Consider the following 22,339-nt stretch of genomic DNA (forward strand, 5'->3'; position numbering starts at 1 on the left):
TATTTCTGCACATAATATTAGCGAGTTCATCTTAACCAGGTTCAACTTCATTTTTAATGACATAAAAGTGATGTTAACAATAGACGATGGCCATTATAATTAACTAAAACTTCAGAACTAAGTCTGTAGCAACTTCTAACCTGTATCCTGTTTTCGGTGGTAGTTTCTTCTCCAAGGAGCAGGTCGAACATGTTCTTCACCCTGTTCATCGTGGTAGCTTGTTCTTTAACCTAACATAAAAAAATAAAAAATTTCAAGTCAACGTGCATTTGATCTATAATATTATTTAATATTTCCTGATCAACATTGTGAGAATAAACAATCTGATAATGAGGGCTTGGCATAAATTACTAACTTATATTTCCTTATTTCCTTGCCAAAGGATTCCAAAACTCTCAATATAAGAGAAACAATTGAATGAATGACAAATTCAGCATGCCTTGACCTGAGACTTGATAGTCCAGGCAGAGGCGGATTAAACGGTGCATGCTCGGGCTTGACTTCTAAAGGGCCCCAAAAAGTACAAACTCCACACTTTTTGCTAATTTAAGGGCCCAATATTTTCTTTTGCACCTTGGGTCTCAACTGATTTTAATCCGCCGCTGAACCCAGGAACAAGTTTGTCATGCCGACTAAAAAATTAGTATTGGTGACTCAAGAATCAGTATAGGCTGTCATAAATTGTTTGCGCATCAAATATCTCTGCAAGCATTGACTTTAGAAATTTTCAATTACAAAAATTTTTTGAATTACGGTGGGATTACTTAAAATCTCAAAATTTGTTTGAGGGATGGTAAAGTTGACACCGTTCATTAGAATCACAGATAATGCTGTGATTTAGGTACTGTTATCACTTTTGCAAGCAATGGAACATTATCACAACATGGGAAAAAATTCTTTTGAAGTTATGGAGACTTAATGTTAATGAAACTTGGATAATGTTAAAAATCTTTCTTTCGCAAAAGTTTTTTTTTGCATTCTGAAGCAAGATTTAAAGAAATTTAATTTTTTTTCTGTAAGCATCCTTATCAGGCTGCAAGGCTATGTAGGAGGATATAAGGTGTCCCCCAACTTGTTGACAAACATTTCTGTACTTAATATTATAATCAGCCCATAGTATTCGCTGTAATTCATATAAATGTGGAGCTGCTTTTGCAATGGACTTCCTACAGTGAAGGCAAATGTATGATTTAAAAAAACCGCTTTACTACAGCTCAAGCTTTTTTTGAACATGTTAACTTGGTGGGGATTTTGGCCCACCAGCCTTTCTATTTTGGCCATTAGCAAAGAGAAAAAATATTCACTCGTGGGCAATGACGTATTGTTTTTTTGTCAATCATTATGACTTTTGCCGCACTGTTGGATGCCCTTTCTTCAAAGTTGCCCACCAGTTTCATATTCTTATGAAATGGCCCACTTCAGTTCTTGATCAGTTGACCAGATTCAAATTTCTTTTCCCGAAAGACTTTCTCAAAGGATCTATGAAACGAATTGTACATTATAAAAGAAATATCAAAATTTATGATATACATTAGACAGTTACATTTTACGCCTCACAATGGCTGAGAATAACAAAAATGCAAATTTTATTTTGAAGGAGAAAAAAAAGTTCTGTTTTGGAATAGAATGACAAAAAAAAAGAAGAAATTTAACATTCGACGGGATGTATGTGATCACCGCACTTACAAACAGGTTTTTTTTTGGATATAATTATTATTCGGTTATTGTTATCAAAGACCTTGAATCTCGATATGATCACATTAAGCGGTGTGGACTTTATATATATAAAAAATAAGGAAATTAACTTTTTATACAAACACTTATATAATAAAAGTTCCAATTAGTGAAATGTAGATTCTGCTCTGAAAAGTCATTTGCAAAAAATGTTATATTTTTTAATGTAATATTTATGTAAATACTTTAAATATATAAAATCACTATGTTTTGGTAAACTTATCACTGTGTTGGCAAGTTTCCATTAGCTCAAAAGTTGTCATATTTACGGGAGTGCACACAAATAAAATGAATTCAACCATTTCATTTTGTCATTCACAATAAATAAAAAACACATTTTTGACAATTATTTGGGCAGTTAAAGAAGTCTAAAAATGTTGAATTTAATTTACACTCCACAAATTGCGAACAATACCCTTATTCATTGGCGATAAATGCTGAAAACTTCTATCAAGGAAAGGGTCCCAAGGTGACTTCACAAAGTTTTGAAAAGATTGCCAGATTCTACTCATTTAAATATGCATAAAAATATTTAAAAAAAAAAATCTGGCAGAATTATTATGGGTCATTCGGAATTTTAAAAAAATATATTAATATTTTGGACACCAAGAATGAATTTAAAAATCCTTCAACCCTGAAGTCTTAGAGTGACATCATTCAACATACAATCAGGTAAAGTCAGGGCAGCAACTAGGGGGAGCAGGCGAGTGTGGCACCCTGAGTGCTGGATGCAGAATCCACCCTGTAACTGCTTCTCCTACATGGAAAGGGATGCCAAAATGTTGGTTCGTTCCGGGGTGACAAAATATCTAGTTGCAGCCATGGGTACAGTACAAAGAAAGAAGAAAAAAAGTAAATAACTAGTTTCAAGAATAAAAAAGCTACAGGAAGAAAAAGGAAAGCCAGAGTGTGAAAAGAATTTTTTTATAGATTCCGCCAAGAAGCACCAGAGGTGAGTAGCTAACTGGTGCCATTTTAAAAATATTTTTTGTGGGTTTAATAATTGCACTACACCGCTAATTTTTTGGTTTTTATGTGTTTCTAGATGAGAAAAAAATCTGAAAAAATTAACTTGAATATTTTCAGATTTTATTTTAGGATGACACCTTAGTACCTTTTCCTTGTAAGACAAACATTATATCTCTGTCGATATTGCATTTGAAAATATGGAATTTTTTGTAAATTACTTCTCAGAATCACGTTCACATTTCCCTAATTCAAAGTTTTAGCACACAGGGTCTACATCATAGTTTCCCAACCTTTTTTGCTCCATTGCGCCCTTCTTCAGAAATTTTTTCTCCCATCGCCCCCAACGCAATCTAACCCATAGGATCCTATGTTATACCTGTAGCTTCTACCACCCCCAGGGGCCATTAACGCCCAAGTTGGGAATCACTGGTCTACATAAAACAGTTATTTTTATGTATAAAGTCTACCTTGAAAAATTTAGGACATTTTGAGTAACTGCCGTCATTTGTAAATGTTTTTGTAACTGAAAGTAAGTTTCTAAAGTCAAAGGTTGCAGAAGTATCCGCTGCACAAACAATTTGGGACAGCCTGTACAGGAACCTAAAGAAAGAGAATTAGGACAGTTTTTCCTGGAAAAAAAAAAGTGTGTTTAGCTGCTAGAAAATTTGGAGCTATTTTCTTTCCCTAATTCATCTAGCCGTCAGAATCTGAAGCTCAACCATTTGCTTACCTTTTCTTGCATTTTTGCAGTCAGATCTCTCAAAATGGGCAGGATGGTAGTGTTCTTTGGCTCGAGATGCAGAATTGCTTTGGCATCCTTGAAGGCTTCATTGTACTGCTCTAAACTCTGCAGAGCTTGGCATCTCCTGTACAGAGCTTTCACATCAGTTGGTGAAATTTCCAATGCTACAGCAAGGGGAAAAGGGAAAAAAAAATTCACTGTGATGTCTATTTAAAATCTTTCGCAACAGAATGACAACAGGCATACAATTGACTTGATTTTGGTAAAAAATAAAGCACAAACAATCTTTACGTAATCACGTGCCATCATATAGTCCAGATATTGACAAATTGAGAAAAAAAAAGGCGCTAACCAAATATTTTAGGAGCAAAGAGTATTCCCCCATTTTGTCTGTAATTATTAAGTAATCAGTTGAGTTAATAATCACACTTAAGAGAATTTTAGGTGCCAAATACCAATTTTTTATTCGCCATGGCAACTTAACGATTTGGATTTGTTAAGCCCTAAAGTATAATGTGTGCCCCCCCCCCCCAAGCTGACAAAAAATCAGAAAAAAATTAATATATAGAAAGAAAATACTTTTTATATGCTATTTTAACTAATTTATGCTCATTGTAACTAAAACTTTTGCAGCTTATAAAGTTACGAAAATAATCTTTATTTACAACCTTAGGAAGGATAACCTATCAAAGTGAGCTTTGTTGATAAAATGGGACGATAATGTATGAAACAGTTGGTCTCTCTCCAACTAAAAATGCAGGAATGTTCCATATTTTACAGGTAATATGGTAACACTGCTCATGATGGTCTATAGGAAAAATTCCAAACATTTTACTGGTCCTGGGATTCAAAAAGGTTGAGGAAATGCTGATCTAAAGACTTGGTTTCGAAAATTCAACACGTGTTCTGGCAAAAACAGAGACAAATTAGAAATTGGCTGTCACAATAAAATTGACGAAAAAAAAAAAAAAAAAAAGAACAAGAAACACAAATGAAAAAATGAAAATAAAAATGCAGTAGACAAAAAAAAAAATCATCCAGAGTATCAGTGCTAGTCCAAGTTGAAAATGATCTATCAAAATACACTCCTGTCCATAAATTAAGGATAATTCAGAATCACACGGAAATCGAAATCTAAAGTAAAAATTTCACCTGTAGAATTATCACACACATCTGCAAGAATGATATGCAAATTTCGGGAAGCCACCAGATGATGCCGATAGTATGTCACAATGACGAGAGTGTAAGGGGGGGGGGGTATATAAGGAATGGTGTCAAAGAAGTAAAATTGTTCACAAGAGTTCTGTAAGGCGCTCAGTGCCATAAGCGAATAGTTATGATACAGAGGACGCATGTGGATGATTTTTTACGTGGTAGAATTATCGGCTGCCTGGAATGTGGGCGTACTCAGATGGAAGTATCCGAGGAACTTGGAATTGCCAAAAGTGTCACCTCTAGGCTTTGGCAACGATTCCAAGATAACGGAAATGTCAGTAGACATTACAGTACAGGTCGCCCCCGAGTTAGAACGCCGAATGAAGACCAGTATTTGGTAGTAACTGCCAAAAGAAACAGACGGAGCACAGCATCCGCCCTGTCTCGTCAGCTATCTGCACCCATGGGTACCACAGTTTCAAGGCAAATCCTGTACAGACGTTTGGGAGATATTGGTCTATATGCTCGCAGGCCTGTCAGATGTGTTCCGCTCACGGCAACTCACTGTCGGCAGCGATTAGCCTGGAGTAGAGAACATGCAATGTGGACATCGTCACAGTGGGCTTGTGTGATGTTTTCCGATGAGTCCAGGTTTAGCTGGCAGTCTGATTCACGTCTGACTTTCATATGGAGAACGCCAGGTACCCATTACCACCAAGACAACATCATTGAGCGACACCGTTACGGTGGTGCAGCATTGCTCATTTGGGGTGGAATTATACTGGGTTCCAGAACAGATCTGCATGTTCAAACCAGAACCATGAAAGCCCCAAATTTATCGGGACATCATTCTGGAACAACATGTACGTTTATTTAGGGGTGCCATGGGCGCAGAATTTGTGTTTATGGATGACAATGGCCATCCTCACCGAGCAAACATCGTAAACGAATGCCTTGAATCTGAGGATATAACCCGTATGGAATGGCCAGCATTCTCACCTAACTTGAATCCGATAGAGCATGTGTGGGACATGCTTGGCCGATGAGTTGGAGCCCGTCAACCACCTCCTACATGTGTACTGGAACTTCAGAGAGCATTGCTTGCTGAGTGGAGTGATCTTCCCCAAGATCAGATCGATAATTTGATACTCAGAATGCCTAGGCGTTGTACGGACTGTATTTCATCGCATGGGAGACATACAATGTATTAACCATCATACAAACCATGTAATAGTAAGTTTTTGTAAAGGAGATATTTTTTACAATTGCTCCAGGGAGCAAAAATCGTAGTTTTTATGAATGGTGTCATACATACACCATCGTTTTTGTTCTTTATCTTTTGTTTAATAAATGGGCTTTATGAATAAGTAACGTTTGTTTTGTTTCTGAACCTTTATTTGCCGGAGATGGCATTATCCTCAATTTATGGACATGAGTGTAAATGAAACATGCTGCGAGTGTCAAGCATAAATATCAAGTTACATGCTGACACAGGCAAAATGTCTTGTCGGATTTGTCTATCTCATGTTTAATCTATCTCATATACATGTTTAAATTAAAATTAATTTTTAACAAACTCTATTGCTGACTATATTTCATTTCTTGGTAAGTAGTGTCAATTTTTGTCAATTAACTTTTTTTTCTTCAATAACTTTTCTTTCATTTTTTGTCCTATTTCGTGAGAATAGCAATAAATACAAATACAAATACAACGCCACAACAGGCAAAATGCCCAACGAGGTGGCTGATAAAAAGATGCCCATAAAAATATGGATGTCATATGTTTCAAAAATACAGCAACCCCATTAAAAATGCAATTAACACAAATTATAAACAATATATACACATGATAAAATATTATACAACGCCCATAAAGAATACTTATGGTTGTCTTATTCTAAGAATGGATAGCTTCTCGATTTACCCCAACATGTTTATCGTATTTCTTTTTAAACGTGTCAATTGTGTTACAATTTACTACCTCCGGGGGTAAGCTATTCCATTTATTAACAACCCTATTAGAGAAAAATTCCCTGCGACACCATAACCTTGCATTGTCCCTCACCAATCGATACTGGTGTCCCCTTGTAAAAGCAGTCGATTGGCGGTGTACTAAAAGTTCATGGTCCATCCTATCCATCCCATTGAAAATTTTGAACACTTCGATCATAATAGCATGTTTATTACATATTCAATAGTAAAGTAAAGTCTGTTTAAAACAGGCACTGTATAAGTTGAAAATAGTTATGTTTTGAACGGAATAAAAAGGTAGTCCCACCAATAATTTTAATGTGTGCATCTTCAAGAAGTAGAAACCTGTCAAAAATGGAATACCACTTTTAGTCTCTTGGCCTTTAAATACATAACTTAAAAAATAAAAATATACATGAGCAAATAAATTTACCCGCAGTAGCATCAGCAACGACATCCTCATACTTTTGCAGCTTCAAATAGGCTGCGGCTCGATTTTTTAAGAGAGTCACTTTATCATCATCCGACGCCTCACATAATTTCAGACCTTTGGTGTACATTTTGAGAGCGTTTCCGTAATCTCCGGAAGAAAAAAATGAATTGCCCTTCTCCTTGAACTGAAGAGCGCCGATATCCTCCTTGAGCTTGGCATTTCCTTCAGGTATCGTCTCAGTTATCTCATTTATTTCAGGCATTTTTCTGAAAATTAAACATTTATCAAATCAATAAATGACACAAGCTGTACAAACTTGACATGTGTATTCACATAGGTTCAAACAAGGGCTTCACATATCAATAAAAAAAATCTGGGTGCCAACCAAATATTTTATTTTGCCAAGTATTTATTTTACCAGTAAGTAGTAAGTCACCAGTAGTGATAGTAATCACACATAAAAAATTTAAGGTGCCAACACCAATTAATCACCATAGCGATCTGGTGCCTGCGATTTGTTAAGTCTTGGTCTAAACTATAAGCTGATATAGACTAGATGGGCCATGAAAAGAGGGCATGGATAATACCAATACATACTTTGGTACCTCTCAATAATGGACACCATGGGACTCACCATTGTCTGCTAATGGGGAACGTCCATCAATATTGTTGCGATCTGTAGGTGATAGATGGCACAATTTGTTCGATGGCTCTCAGAAATATCGAAATCGGTTGATGCCGGTTTCGGTTCATCGGAGGAAGATGCTATTGGCTAGAACATTCCAGAAAGTCCCGCCTGTCCAGACATTGGTTCAACCCCTCCGTATGGTGGCGCCGCTGACTAGGAAACTGTAAAATAGAATTTTGTGGAATGTTCTCTTTCTCGAAGTTTCTCCGGGGTTATAAATAGTGCGGCGCTCACAAGATGGCAGGCTCAGAGAGGCTAAAAGAGACTCGAATAGAGATTCGATGAGCAGTCAGCTCTCTGATTAGCTTTTAAATACGTGTAAATTGCTGTTCCGTAAATAAATCTGTGTTTGTCCGTCAAACTGCTTCTTGTTTTGCGATCTCGAAGTCTTGTGGAAAATTATCCGGAACAATGTATAGCGAAATATATTGAGGTGTTGCAGATTTGAAAAGTGTCCATTAACAGGAGGTGTCCGCTAAAACAGATACTCGGTTGGCTCATCACTGCTCCCCTTCTAAGGACACTCTCTGCCCATTCCTCAAATTTGCCGCCCAAGGCAGCCCTCTTGTCCTCCCTCCACTATAAATATATTTCTTTTTCTGTCACTCTTTTTGCCACTCATATGCTTGTACACTTTCTCTGCCACATTTTGGGCCAATCTTTTAGCCGTTTACTGACCTGGTCCCTCACTTTCTAAGTCACTCCTATGCTTGCACACTAGTAACTCAGGTCACTCTATTGGTTGCTCAATGATAAAGATACATGTTCTCTAGGTCAATCTTTCAGTTGGTCACATGTTTTCCCACTGTTTTGGTTGCATACACCACTGTTTTGGTTCATACACCTCATTCTATGCTCTCTAGGTTGCTCTTTTGGTCACTTGAATGCTTGCAAACTCTGTAGGTCACTGTATTGATCACTTGCTGACCTGGTCATTAGCAATCTAGGTCACTCTTTCGGTCCCTCATATGCTCACACACTAGTTTGGTCACGAAATCTCTAGGTCAATCCCATGCTCACACACTCCTTAGGTGATCTCTATTGGTCACTTAATGACATAGGAGCTTGTTCTCAACGGCACTCTTTTGGTCGATCACATGCTTACACACTGTTTTGGTGGCCAAGATATACTCCAGGTCACTCTTTTATGATTGCTCACTGCCCTGGTCCCATGCTTATTCTTTTTGCCACTTACATGCTTGTAAACTCTTTAGGTCTCTAATGATCACACTCTATCATGTTCTATTTATCGCCTGCTGATCTGGTTGCTTGCTTTCTAGATTGATCACATGCTAGCACACTAATTTGGTCACAAACTCTCTAGGTCACCCCTTTTGGTTGCTCACTGACCTGGTCCTTTGTTTTCTGTCATTCTTTTGATCCGTCACAGGTTTAAGCACTATTTTGGTCACAAAATATCTAGGTAACTACTATGCCCACACACTCTATTTTGTCATTCCATTGCTTGATCAATGATATAGGAGCTTGTTCTCTTGGTAACTCTTTTGGTTGATCACGTACTGGTCATTAGGTCTTTCTTTTGAACATTCTATTTAGGTTGTTCACATGCTTACCCACACTCTAGGGCAGCGGTTCTCAACCGGTGCTCAGTGGCTGCTCGAGGAGAAAAAAACAGTAACTTTGAAAAAATATAAAATATTTTTTAACAATGAAAATAAGTTTGTAACTTTGATGAATAAATAAAACATAGGCCCACAAGGCTCCACCATAAAACTTATATACCAGAAAGGGCTCCCTGGATCGAGGAATGTTGGGAATCGCTGCTCCATGGTGATCTTTACGTTTACACAAAGACCTGGTCTTTCTTTTTCTTTTGGCCACTCACATGCTTGTAAACTCTCTAGTTCATTTACATGCTTGTAAACTCTATAGATCACTATTGATCGCTCACTCTGAACTGGACCCTCGCTCGTTAGATCACTTTTATGACTGCTCACATCACACTGTTTTGGTCACAAACTCTCGACGTCACTCTTTCAGTGACTCACTGTCAGGGCCGCAACTAGGGTGGAGCTGGAGGGTCTGCTGCCCCGCGCTCTGGACCAGAAAGGGTGCAAATTTCACACTTTTACCTCTTTCAACATTACAAGGAGGAACCAAAATGCATGCTTGACTCTGCTGACCAAGATTCTAGTTGCGGCTATGCTCACTGACCTGGTCTCTTGCTCTCTAGGTCACTTACATGCTTGCAAATCCTAAGTGAATGTTTTGGTCACTCATCGACCCTATAATCCTTCGCTCTCTGGCACAGGCAGATTTATGGTTTTACAGCCCATGAATGGAAAAAATTTCACTGCCCTTGACCCATTCAACTAATTTTCTTGACCGCTCATTGCTCAAAGTTCGCCGCCCTGGGCTATAGCCCCTCCCCCCTCCAGTAAATACGCCTCTGGATATCCATGGAAATATTGAGCTCGATAACATCATACCAATGTGTGTACTAACCCAAATTCATATTTAAATACAAACATACCTTTTAAGTACGTAGATGGTGCGTAAATGATAAATACAAACCGTTGAATAGTTTAAAAACTTCAACTCGCTTAATGTTTCGAGAGCTCCTCAATTTATAGAGCTGATGGGCGGCACGTGGCTCTTCTAGATGCTTCCAGTCATTCAAGAATAGGGAGCATGCACAGGTAAAAGCGAGGGGCTGATCATGGGTCCGATCTATTTAAAGTACATTCCATTTTCGGCGCGGCTTCAGTTTGACAACATTTCGTGGCACTACTGGATGTCAGTATCGCGGATTCCTCCTGGCCATACATGATCAGCAGAACTTTTTTTAGTTTCGATTTTTTCTGCTTGGGTTTTTATTACCGTTGTGGTTTTCTTATTAAAAACAAATCAATTAATATTCCTTTCTGTGAAACGTCTGTTTTTTTAAAACCACCTACGACCTACAAAATTACAAACTGATGAAATGTTTTGTGACTCATGATTCACAGTCATATTTTGCTATCACTTTTCTGACCATATTTCTCTGGAAAAAAAATAATTAGAAGAAAAAAAAGATTCGGTTTACGACCAGTCTTGGTTTACGAACACACAATTTGGACCAAAGCCGCTTGAAAGGTTGGCAGTTCAAACGGTTGGCAAGCAACTCTTAATGCAGCTTTGATTTGGGGCCGCTGTGATGGTCGAGTGGTCATAGTTACGAACTCGCATCGCGGGAACGCGGGTTCGAGCCCCACCACAGTGGTGGTCGGCTGAAGTTGGTTTTCTGTGGTTCCCAACTTCGAGGAGCAAATGCGAGTCGATCTCCTCGTTAAAAAGTCTCGCCACAGAGAGCAACAGGCCTACAAACAGTACAAATATTCAGTCACTACACTTCACTTCTGAGATATAGATGGCAGCACTGAAAAATCATACACAACACTAGATACGCACTAAGACTGTTAGGTACACACACTTACACTTCCGGCACAACTCAATAGGTAGTAAATTGCCTATGACGATAGACCTGAGTTGTGCTCGGTTGGAAAGAAAAAAAAAAGCTTTGATTTGGACAGAATGAATGAACGCCAGAACTTTGTCACTGGACTTATCCCGTTTCGGAGATCTCTTCCAGCCCAGCTTCATGGCAAAGATACAATTTGGACTGAATTTCACGGGAAGGATATTCCAGAAGTCTGTGTTCATGTGGCTATTTTTAGTTTATTTGAGAGAAGAGTGTTAGTTGAAGAATTTGATTTCATCTGAGCTGAAACGGATTTTAGTGATTTCAGGGCCAACCGACGCAAGAGAAAACACCGGGCCCCTTAAATTATAAAAAGTGTAAAGTTTGAGTTTTTTCGAGGCCCTTCAGAAGTCAGGGCCCCGGGCGCGCTCCCAGTCCGCCAATCGTTTAATCCGCCTCTGCATCTGAGTAATGTTCATGCCACTATATACAACTCCTATTATCCACTTTGTGATCCATGGATCAGCAGGTTAAACTTCAAGAAACTCTACATCACAGAACTTTTTCAAAAATGTTTTATAATAATTTGTGGTACAAAGCAAATACTTTCAATGACTTCTCAAAACATTTTTCTAATATTATGCTTTGCATATAGCAAATTGCGTATTGCATTTGCTATCATCGACAAAGTTTAGCAGTACATATTTTATATTTAATACTATGAATTCGACGTGGAGAATAATGTAGCCGAATCAGGGCCGGATTAACCACTAAGCAAAAAAGCGCGTGCTTAGGGCATCAGGAGAAAAGGGACACTACAAAAAAAGATCCAATTTTTTTTTTTAATGTACAATTTTTTCCTCAGCTATCCGGAAGAAAATGCTAAAATTTTAACCACTTTACGATCAAAGGACGTAATATTGCGTCCAAACACCAGTGGAATAAATTCAAACAAGTTCATTCTGTTTTCTTTCCTCTCTCCTGATTATCCCTAAGCTTTGTTGAAACCTTACAATTTTTTTTCCTCTTGGTTTTTTGTATTCCCTGATAGTGATTTTTTCCCCTTATAAGAGTGAAAAAAAAGAACAGGTAGGGTGAGGGTAAAAAGAGAAATCTAACTTTGTACCTACATTCTTATTACTTTATCTATTATGCTGTCTTACTTTTTGATTTGTTTTTTCTTCTTCTTCCTTTTATTCTACTTTTTTTTCCCTTTTTCTAACGTGCGGTTAGGTTAGGACAAGGTTATTATTTTTATTACCGATTCGTCAAATGGGGGAGCAACCGAATTTTTTTGCCAATTCACTCGTAAGCCAAGGGGTCAAGTGCATTTGATTGTAGAATTGAAGATCTTTTTTAAAATTTGTTAAAGATTTTTTAAAATTTGTTTACAATGAAATTTTCAAAAATTTTATTCCGATTTTCTATCTGAAAATTGTTTTTTTTTCCTCACTATGAAGCAGAAATAATTTTTTTAAAAATAGAAAAAAATAATTTTTCCCGAATTTTTTTTTGTCACATGGTACATGAGGTTTCCCAAAATAGCAATTATTAATTATTTTGACTAAAGTTAGGTAATTAACTCACTCACATTAATTACAAAGATAATTAATCGGAAATTTGCATTTATTGCAAAGAAAAATGTGGTCTAAATTGATGTCCACATTTTTTTAAACTTCGAAAATATGTTATTTAAGTAGCCAGTGATCATACTTGAAAAAATTGTGCGATTTGGTCATGAATTGTAGAGTGATGAAAAATGGGTTAAAAATTACGGGATGGGAGCGCCCCAAATGGATACATATCCCAAGAGTCAGGGTAAATTTACGTTTTTCTAGTTGTGACCCGAGAGTGGCACCAAATCAGAGAAACTAATTTCGAACAAGAACTCGCGTTAATGCTCAGTTTTTGGATCGAGATCTCACTCAGTTTCCATAAAGTTAGACCAGAGTCGTCTCAAAAACATCATAGGCTCATGACCTATAAGGACGGGGCTGACACAGGACAGGGGCCTGGGACAATTCTCATAATTTTTTTGCTTTTTTACGCTATAAATTAACTATAGAAGGATCCGTGAAAAGTCTGACCGGGGGGGGGGGGTGGCGGCTTCAAAATATCCCAGCCTAGCGGCGTTGCTAGAGGATGTGGGGGCCATGAACGGGCCTCTTCCGATCGAAAAAATTTTTTAATTACCGATATCAATTTGCATACTTAATCTCACCGAAATTTTAACCAGATCAAATGGTCATTCAGCCTCCACGGCACTTCAGACTCCCGTGCCATGGCATTACAGCACGGGCAGAATGATTTTTCTGTGAATTCCCTTTCCCTACTTACCGAAAAATACTTTCTTTCCAATTTGCATACTCTACAAAATTGTAAACAGATCTAATTGCCACGAGGCCCCTGGGCCATGCGTTAAAGTTAATAGTAAGAAGGGGGGGGGGACGGGCATCAAAATCAATTGAGTACTTGCTTAGGGCCATCATATGGGTTAATCTGGCTCTGAGCCAGATTGTGTTGCGAGCAGAGATTTTGAGGGTTTTACACTGATATTACAGATGATATTATAACGAAACCAGACATAGCCCCAGCAGTTTTCATTCCGTCTCTTTTACATTGTGGTTATTTTTTTAATAATTTATCATTTTAATTATTTTCAATAGTTTCACGTTATGCACAGGAGCTGCTGCAAAAATTAACATCAGACAACTTCATGTGACACAGGGACGGATTAATTCTTTTTTTTTTTTACATCGATTCTTATGGGAAAAATTGTTTCTGTTTTCGACGAACAACTCGGCTTACGAACGGACTTCAGAAACGAATCAAGATCGTGAACCGAGGGTTGATCGTTGTTTGGACACGGGTGACTAAATTCAGTTCTGTTTTGAGGCGGCCATGGTTTAGAGAAGGGATGCACAACCCTTTCAGTCTGCAGGGTAGATACGTGGCAGTACTTCTGTCTGGGGCTGTGCGGACGCGTGGGCAAAATTTGGCGACGACCGATCTAAAATTGTAGATTTGTATAGAGAACATACACACACACACACAGAAAATTAATTTTATGTATATAGATTTGTATATAATACTAGCTGATACCCGGCGACGTTGCCCGTCCCGTAAAAAATTTATATACGTATAGCTTATTAATTATTTTTTAATCAAAAAAATGTCTGCATCAAGTAAGAAAAAATAACTTTTATTTTTAAATATTTTAATTAAAAACTTCGGGCAATCGCTTGTGGATACACAATATTTTTTTTGTTTTTCCATCTGGTGTGTAGATGTACGAACTTTTGTGATTACCAACACTCGAACAGGTGACGAAAAGCTGTCCGTGAGAAATACAGGTCTCAAGCAGGTTGATACCTGCCACTGTTAACGACTGGCCTTGCGCTTTGTTGATTGTCATGGCAAAAGTTAAACGAATCGGGAACTGTAATAGCTTTAAAGTGAATGGCATTTCTTCAGTGATAATTGGGATGGAGCCATTCAAGTATTACGTAAGCAGATTTTCAGCCATTTTTGACCAACCGGGGTCACCACTTGTCAGCAAAAGTCAGGAAAGCACTGACCCCCCCCCCCACTTCCCCCGTCAGCAAAATTTCGTCAGCAGCTTAGAATATTTCATATCTGCAAAAAGGGGTGGTTGATGACGTAAGCAACCTTCAAACCCCCCTCCCCCCCGTCATCAAAAGTCAGCAAATCCCAAAGCCTCTCCCTCCCCCCTCCCCTCGATGCTGACGTAATACTTGAATGACCCCATACGTGGAATGAAGACGTCTTCTCCTTTGGCACATCCAGTTAGAATCGGTGCTTCGATGATGTAATTGTGCAATTTCTTCACGCAGAGGCTACTGCCATTGCAGAAAAAATGCTCCAAATTTCTTAAAAGCGTTACAGGTGCTCCGACTTTGAGGGTCAAATTGTGTGGTGGCACACCCGGAGTGGGAGGATCCAAAGAGTTCAGTAATTCTGTAAGATACAGAACTGTCTGCGCTGTGTCTGTGACGATGTCAACCGATTTGTAAGATGTGGAGTCTCCCGGAATAATTTTTAGGATTTTTTCGTTGATCTTGTTCACACTGTCATTTTTCGATGCCAGAATCGCTCTCTCACAAAGCCACTCATGGTTTCGGTGATTTTGTTCAATGTTTGGGAAGACTTTGTCTGCAACTGAGTTTAACAACTGGCAAAATCCATTTGGGAACGTAATGAGTCCAGTGCTTGGGTCTCTACGGGAATTCTTCCATTGCCAAGTCTGATCAACTGACGTGAAAATGATAGCAGTGCTGAGTCATTTTTCAGTTGAACTCGCATGTTGGTTGATAATGATAATTTTTCAACTTCGTGCCAGAGTGTTGATGATTTGAGGCAGGCATTGAGTTCATCAGCTGGCGTTAAACATTTTTATTCCCAATTTTGTCGTCGTAGTTGTTGTCCTTTGTTGTTAGTGACGTCATACGTCCAGCTTGTGCAGCGAATATTATTCAAACGCCTTTTAAGCATTTTTTAAATTGAACTATATCTTTACGATGGACTGTTGATGAGATAAAGGCTGCATTAGCACTTACAGGATACCCTGTATATAGGCTAGCAGAAATAAACGGCGTTCTTCCCGGGTTTTCTTCAATTACTGGGAGAATTGGAAAACTTACAAACCGTTATAAAGGAATAAACTGTTATAATAACAGAATTAAAGGTGTGACAAACCATTGTAAAGGCATATATACACGTCTGAAACGCATTGTTGGAAACCACGGTAACCAAAGTAAACGTTCTCTTCTATTCATATTTTATGACCTCTTGGTACAGATCAGTACCTACTTTAATACATAAATGTAATGTCTTTATATATAAATGTATATGTTACTGCCAAAGCCCAAAGTTGGCCACTTCGCAAATTGGCCGGCCCAATTGACCCGGCTAATGTCCGAAAGTCAGGCTTTCGCCGTTCTTTGGCCGGCCCCATGTATCGGTCCCTATATATCCCTAAAATCGATGATTCGGGGGCATTGCCACGTTGGCGTATTTTTTTGTGATAATTATGATCATTTACCATGCCATAGCTAACCATAATTATTATGTTTAGTTAGCTATGACAACCCTAACGATCAAAGGAATCTGAATATCGATATCTTAGTGATTTATATATGTGGATATATAGGGATCGACGTATATGGACGCCTCCAAAGCCCAGCGAAAGCACGAAATTCGGACATTGGCCAGATCAACTGGACCAGCCAATTCACGAAGCAGCCAACTTCGGGCTTTGGTGGTAATATATACATAATGTAAATGTTTGTTATGTATTGTAATGTAGGCCTACGTTTTTTAAAAATTTATCACAGAAAAAGGAAGTCCAAGAATATAAATATTTTTACGAAAATTATGTAAATAGTTCTTATTTATCGTTTATTATGCAATTTTTCGCCTGTAAATAGTCATTATCTTATGTAGAAATGAAAATTAACGCATTCCTCTGTAAATATCACCAAATTGGCAACAAAATTAGCGAAGTTTGGTGACAGCTTTGAGGATTTGGCGACGTCACGGCGCCAAGAGACTTGGCCGGATTGTATCGAGCCGGATAGATGCAATTCTACGGTATTAGTGAAAGAGGATTAGTTCATGTGTTTTCTGTGTTTCCGTAAAATATTTATATCAGAAATTCTATTCCTGATATAAATATTTTACTGAAACACAGAAAAATGTGTTCTTATATTCACATTATCATGTGAAATGAAGACATCGTAACTAATTTCCCGTGCTGTTTGATGGAAGATATTACAGCGGCCCGAGTTGCAAGAACAGCAGAGAATACGTCATCATCGTCCCGATGGAAGCAATTATGAAATTTCGAGTGAAATGGAGAACTTTGCAACCAGTGTAAGAGATATCTCGTTTTATCAACGATTTCGAGGAAAAAATTTTCACCCCTGGTCAAGTTCTCGAGACCTTTCTTAGCGAAATGGCTTCGAACTTCAGATTTGAACTTGATTCTTTCTTCGTGGAACTCGGCTGCCATATACGTCATCGAGAAGTATGTGAAGGCAAGAAAAGAATAAAAAATATAGTACACCGAGCCACCTATTATGTTATCATTGGAGACATCCGTCAGGCCGAGAATCACATTAACTGTGAAGAAAATAAAAGTAAATGTTTTTATAGTAAACAACGTTAAAAGGGATAGTTGAGAAGATTTTCAGCTTCGTTAAATACGTTGCATACGATTTCATATTTTCCGAACAGAGTGTCAACGTCCGATTTCATATCCTCCAACTGCTTACGAAAATTTCGCACCAGTCTTTTGCTTTCCTGGCACACGGTGACGTAATAAATACAGAAGACGTTCGGTAATACTTACTATATACGATTAAGTTGCTGACAATGAAACCAAGATGAACGCTGCAAAGATCATCATCGTACCATCTTGAAAATCATAATTTTTGAAGTAAATCTTCAAACCTTATCGTCATTTTATTATTCCCGTAAAAGATGACGAATTCCAAGATAGGATGAAACACGGGAATGCAGATCAGAAGAAACTGAACGACGCGAACAATTCGCAGTTGCACGCCAAATTGGTGCTCCGCTCTGCGACGTGAATGTTCCGCAACAGATGGCGCATCTTTTTGCCTCTACTTGCGATGCTGTACCACAATATGAAATTGAACGAAAGCCGTGCTTATGCGAAGACATTAGAAGATTCTTCTTGGAATTTCGTGACAACGTGCATAACGGGTGGCGAACTGTACAAAATAAAGCTTAAGCTCATGAGAAAAATACGATGAATGTGCTTCTTGTACCCACTTCCGAAATCCATTAGGAAAACAGCGAGTGATGCAAATCACCAAGATTGACTTTTTTCATTTCCAATTTAACATTAGAATATCTTTTGCTCATGACGCTGAGAAATTTTCCGTTACTAAAAACTCCCGTAAAAGTGCGCTTTTCGACGCAACATTGTCCCACCGGTTGTTATCGTATGCAAATTTTAGTACACGATTAGTTTCAACAGAAAAAAAAAGTATAGTCTATGTCTAAACAAAAGTCGTAAGCGCTTAATTACACTCTTCTATCCCTATCCGTGAATATTACTACTCAGCCGTTGCGTAATTCACGATAGATGTTTCCCCGTTGTCATGTTTCCTAATATTGTATTATTTTCATGCGATGGCTTATTGGTTGTTATTTGACCAATAAAACGAACAGCTCACATCCATCTCAATTTGAATTACTCGCACCTTTGGCAGCATTTAGTAGCATTCTCAACGCATGTAATATAGAAATCGAAAATGTTCTGCTTGCGTGTTTAAACGTATTTTAGCAGAATATAACAAGGAATCAATTTCTGTCTATCACAATATCAACTAACCATTAATATAGCTCGAAGGCGAGTTGAATATGCATACTGTGTTCTCCAATCGTTTTGCATTCATTTTTGACATGGTTTGTAATGGAGATTATATCTCATATGTGAGTATACATGTAATATCTCGCAGGTCTCACTTCCATTATAATAAAAGTATAAAAGTATATACATTTTATCGAAAAAACCTCGTAAATTCATTTGATTATTTTCCTTTAATATTTTGCTGGAAACAATAAAGTTGTTGTCATCAAGAATTAATATCTTGAAGGCACGATAATTCATCATGTGTGTTATTTATCGTGTTCGATTGTTTTGAAGACGATATCGTCATAGAGAGTGATAGTGATAGGAACCGAGAGACACCCAGGCTCTGTCACACTCAGTGATATAAGCACATTGTCCCTGGGGACTCGGGTGCCTCCGGGGAAACCTAACCATTTATTGATCTTGAGAAAGATATATTACATACACGGGCAGGTGCCATTACGCACCTCGCCAGTAAACAAGTATAAAATTTGTAATCGAAAAATGGTGATTCATGTAAATAAATCACAATTGAAATCACAGGTTATAAATCACAAAATCATTGTAATAATCGTCATAATCGGGAATAGTTTTTGATAAAATTTGATCTGCTTCTCTTCGGGGATTTTCATTTGATCAGTAACTATCACATCAATGAAAGCTGTCAATCTGCTGCTGGGTTGATTTAATCGCTGCACCGTGTAGTTTGATTTGGTCCAGAGACATTCGTCAGTAATTGCTGCCTGTATCCAGCTTTTCGATAAGCCAGCGTGGATCAAACTATTCTAGACTACTCAGGCTCCTCTTCTCTTCTTCCTCTTCTCTAAACAGATGTACGTCATAGAGAGTGGATTCGATTCATCAAACTGTTAACATAATATTTATATCGAATTCGAAGCACTGACGGCTACAGAAGGGGGAGGGGGATCTCTCCCTCTCCCCGTTCAGTAAAAAATTGTATTGTTGGCGTAGGCGGGAGGACATTCTGCCTTCCGTTCAGTTTTCACACTTGTATCGACGATGTTTCAGTAAGGACTCCGTAATTTTGAAAAGGCGTAAATTGGAAACAGTATCAGGAAGAGATAAAACAAGTAGTTCGTTATTTGTTTAATGGGCAGGCCTGGAATTTCAAATACACCGGTTTGTGAAATTAGTCACAGCTTTGCCTATTGGATGGTGCCGCAGTCTCGGTGGAATGCCCTTCGTAAACACGAGTCAAATCACATGGCGATGGATTTGAAATGGTCGCCATCAAGGCTGCCCAAATTTCTAAAAACTTACGTGCTCGACCTGGCATGTAACTCGAAATAAGAGATGGTCGAATATTTTACACGAACGAAAAATATTCTCTCTCTCTCACTGGAATTATTTACTTGAAAAATGTTCACAAACAAATTGATTTATTTGCATAAAAAACATCGAAAAAAAATTAAATAGAAATTTTGAAAGAAATATGAAAATTGAAAAGGAATGTCATTCCTAACTGCAAATCTAAAATCAGTCTAATCGAGAATTATAACTTTTCGCGCTGTTGGCGTCGGTAAAGATGTCACCAAGTAACTTGAACAATTCACTTCGCTTATGGAATCATAGCCAATTTAAGGTACGGGACCGGCTTGGCAGGCGCGGGCCTAGAATAGGTTGCCCAGGTCATTCAACACCAAGCCATCATAAATGGTTTTTGGTAGAAAGTTGGATTTTGCTTAAAATCATTTGTCTTCCTTTTAGCCTTCTAAGGAAAGTTCTAAGGAATCCATAGGCTCGTAGTATTGTTAAAATAAACCATTGTTGTCATGCTATTGTTAAATCAGAGTGCTAGAAAGAGAATTAAATTAGTGATAAAATAAATAATGCCACTAAGCACCGTTGTTGTAATTTGATATTTAGGTAGTCACATTTTGTAACAATATTTTATTGCAACCTAGGCAACGGAAAGAGCGTGAAACACCCATTGTTGTTCATCCACAAATTACTTCATTATTAAAATCTAACGAGCTTTTTATGAATGAACAATAACACGCTAATTACCATTGCACTCTCTAGTATATATAGTACTACTAATAGTATATTATGCATGTAAACAAGAAAGGTCATAGAAAGTTCATTTCCATATATGGAAACTTACCTCTTTGATGTCATTCATTCATGAATTCCTAATTTCATTCATAAAAAGCTGTCCGTTCTGACGTAACCTGCGACATCAGTTCATTCATAACTTTTCCTGTTTTCATTCATAAACCCGATACAGCATTGCCAAATGGGGAAAATAGTTCTTGTGACATAATCGGGGACTCGACCCAATCAAGTCTCGTATCTCCGTTAAATGATCGTTCAAAAATAATACATGATTTTAAATAGATTTTGAGAACATTTTCAATGGTCAAAATAGCTAGAAAATTTTAAATGTATGATATTGGATTGGATTTCAAATTTATTGGCGCAAGGACCAATTTGGTCAAACTGCGCCATAACAATCGATCATGTCGGAAAAATAAAAACTATGCATGATAAAAAGCAACGTGAAATGTAAAACAATGACATGAATTGTAAAAACTATAATTTGTTATAAAAACCAATGTCTTTAATGAATTTAAAAATGCGAGATGCATCGCAATGGTCAGATAAAATGTCACGAAGTGAAAGATGATTCTGACCAAAAGCGGTCGTAAAATGATGACGATGGTGTGAACAACTAAAAGAATGGGCAATGGTCAATGGACTTTGACAATGAGGGCACTGAGGTTGACTCTCTCGTAGTAAAAGATATGATTGTGTGATGAGACTGTGTCCTATGCGTAAACGGGCAAGAAGAACTTCCTCCTTTCGGTTAGTTCTGCAACTCGAACGCCAATGGCCAAGTGTGGGCTTGATGGCATGAAGTTTATTATTTATCTGATTGTTCCAATGATCCTGCCAGCGGTGATGCATCACTTCCCGGAGGATTGAGAGGTGGTCACTGGCAGGTACCAAAAGGCTATTGTCAATGTTAGTTGTTGTTCGAGCTGCGTTGTCTGCTTTTTCGTTGCCCGGTATTCCTACATGACCTGGTACCCAGTAAAATTTTACTGTGGTACCGTGATTGATGAGGTAATGTAATTCATAAAAAATGGCATGAATGAAAGGATGAGTGTGAAAACTGAAGGAAAACAGTGCTTGCAATGCGCTGAGAGAGTCGCTATAAATGATACATCGTCGGTGGCGTTTGCGTCTTATATGACGTAGAGCCTGAAGGATTGCGTACAGCTCCGTCGAATAAATAGAGAATGTGTTGGGAAGTTTGAAAGATGTCTCCTCACACAGCAGATGTAGGCACAACCGACATGCCCAGGGCTCTTAGAGCCGTCGGTGTATATGGGGAAGTACCTGTTGTACCTACCCCTGTGCCTAAAGAATATCTGTCGATATATGACATCTGCTGTGGTGGCCCTAGGGTATAATGATAATGAAAGAGGGACAACTGGCAGAGACTGCTCCCATGGTGCCAGTTGCCAAGTAACTAATTCTAGTTCTTCCACAAGTGCCCTCATACGAAGACCGTAAGTTGGAACACATGAAGGGCGAGCAGCAAAAAGTCTATGAAATGAGGGATTAAAAATGACACGATGAAGTGGATGATCTGGAAAAGACTTCATTTTGATATAATATTTCAAGGAAAGTTGCTGGCGTCTTCATGTCATGATGGCTCGTTGCATTCAACATACAGGCTCTCCATTGGAGACGTCCGGAAAGCTCCAGAACAAATCCGCAGGGCGAGATGGTGGACTGGGTCGAGCACACTCAGATAGCTCCGAGGTGCTGACCCGTATACAATGCAGCCGTAGTCG

The 22,339-nt window shown here is 38.2% G+C and overlaps 1 protein-coding gene across 2 annotated transcripts in view; it reads right to left on the reverse strand.

Moving 5' to 3' along the window:
* Window positions 1-10,431, reverse strand: part of unc-45 (unc-45 myosin chaperone) — a 36,914-nt gene extending 26,483 nt beyond the window's left edge. Inside the window, exons 1-4 of one of the 2 annotated variants that reach the window (XM_089237665.1) lie at window positions 10,228-10,431; window positions 7,005-7,270; window positions 3,434-3,609; window positions 141-230 (exon numbers count right to left, since the gene is read on the reverse strand). In XM_089237665.1, the coding sequence (XP_089093791.1) occupies window positions 141-230; window positions 3,434-3,609; window positions 7,005-7,266 (528 nt within the window). In that variant the 5' untranslated portion in view covers window positions 7,267-7,270; window positions 10,228-10,431. Of the gene's footprint in view, window positions 1-140; window positions 231-3,433; window positions 3,610-7,004; window positions 7,271-10,186 lie in introns of both variants that reach the window. The other variant, XM_089237656.1, reaches the window with a different exon arrangement.
* Window positions 10,432-22,339: the final 11,908 nt, after the last annotated feature.

Source organism: Pholcus phalangioides, unplaced genomic scaffold, assembly GCF_987345545.1.
Source record: "Pholcus phalangioides strain wild (caught in Gottingen) unplaced genomic scaffold, Ppha-v1.0 ptg000002l_1, whole genome shotgun sequence".
Taxonomy (NCBI): domain Eukaryota; kingdom Metazoa; phylum Arthropoda; class Arachnida; order Araneae; family Pholcidae; genus Pholcus; species Pholcus phalangioides.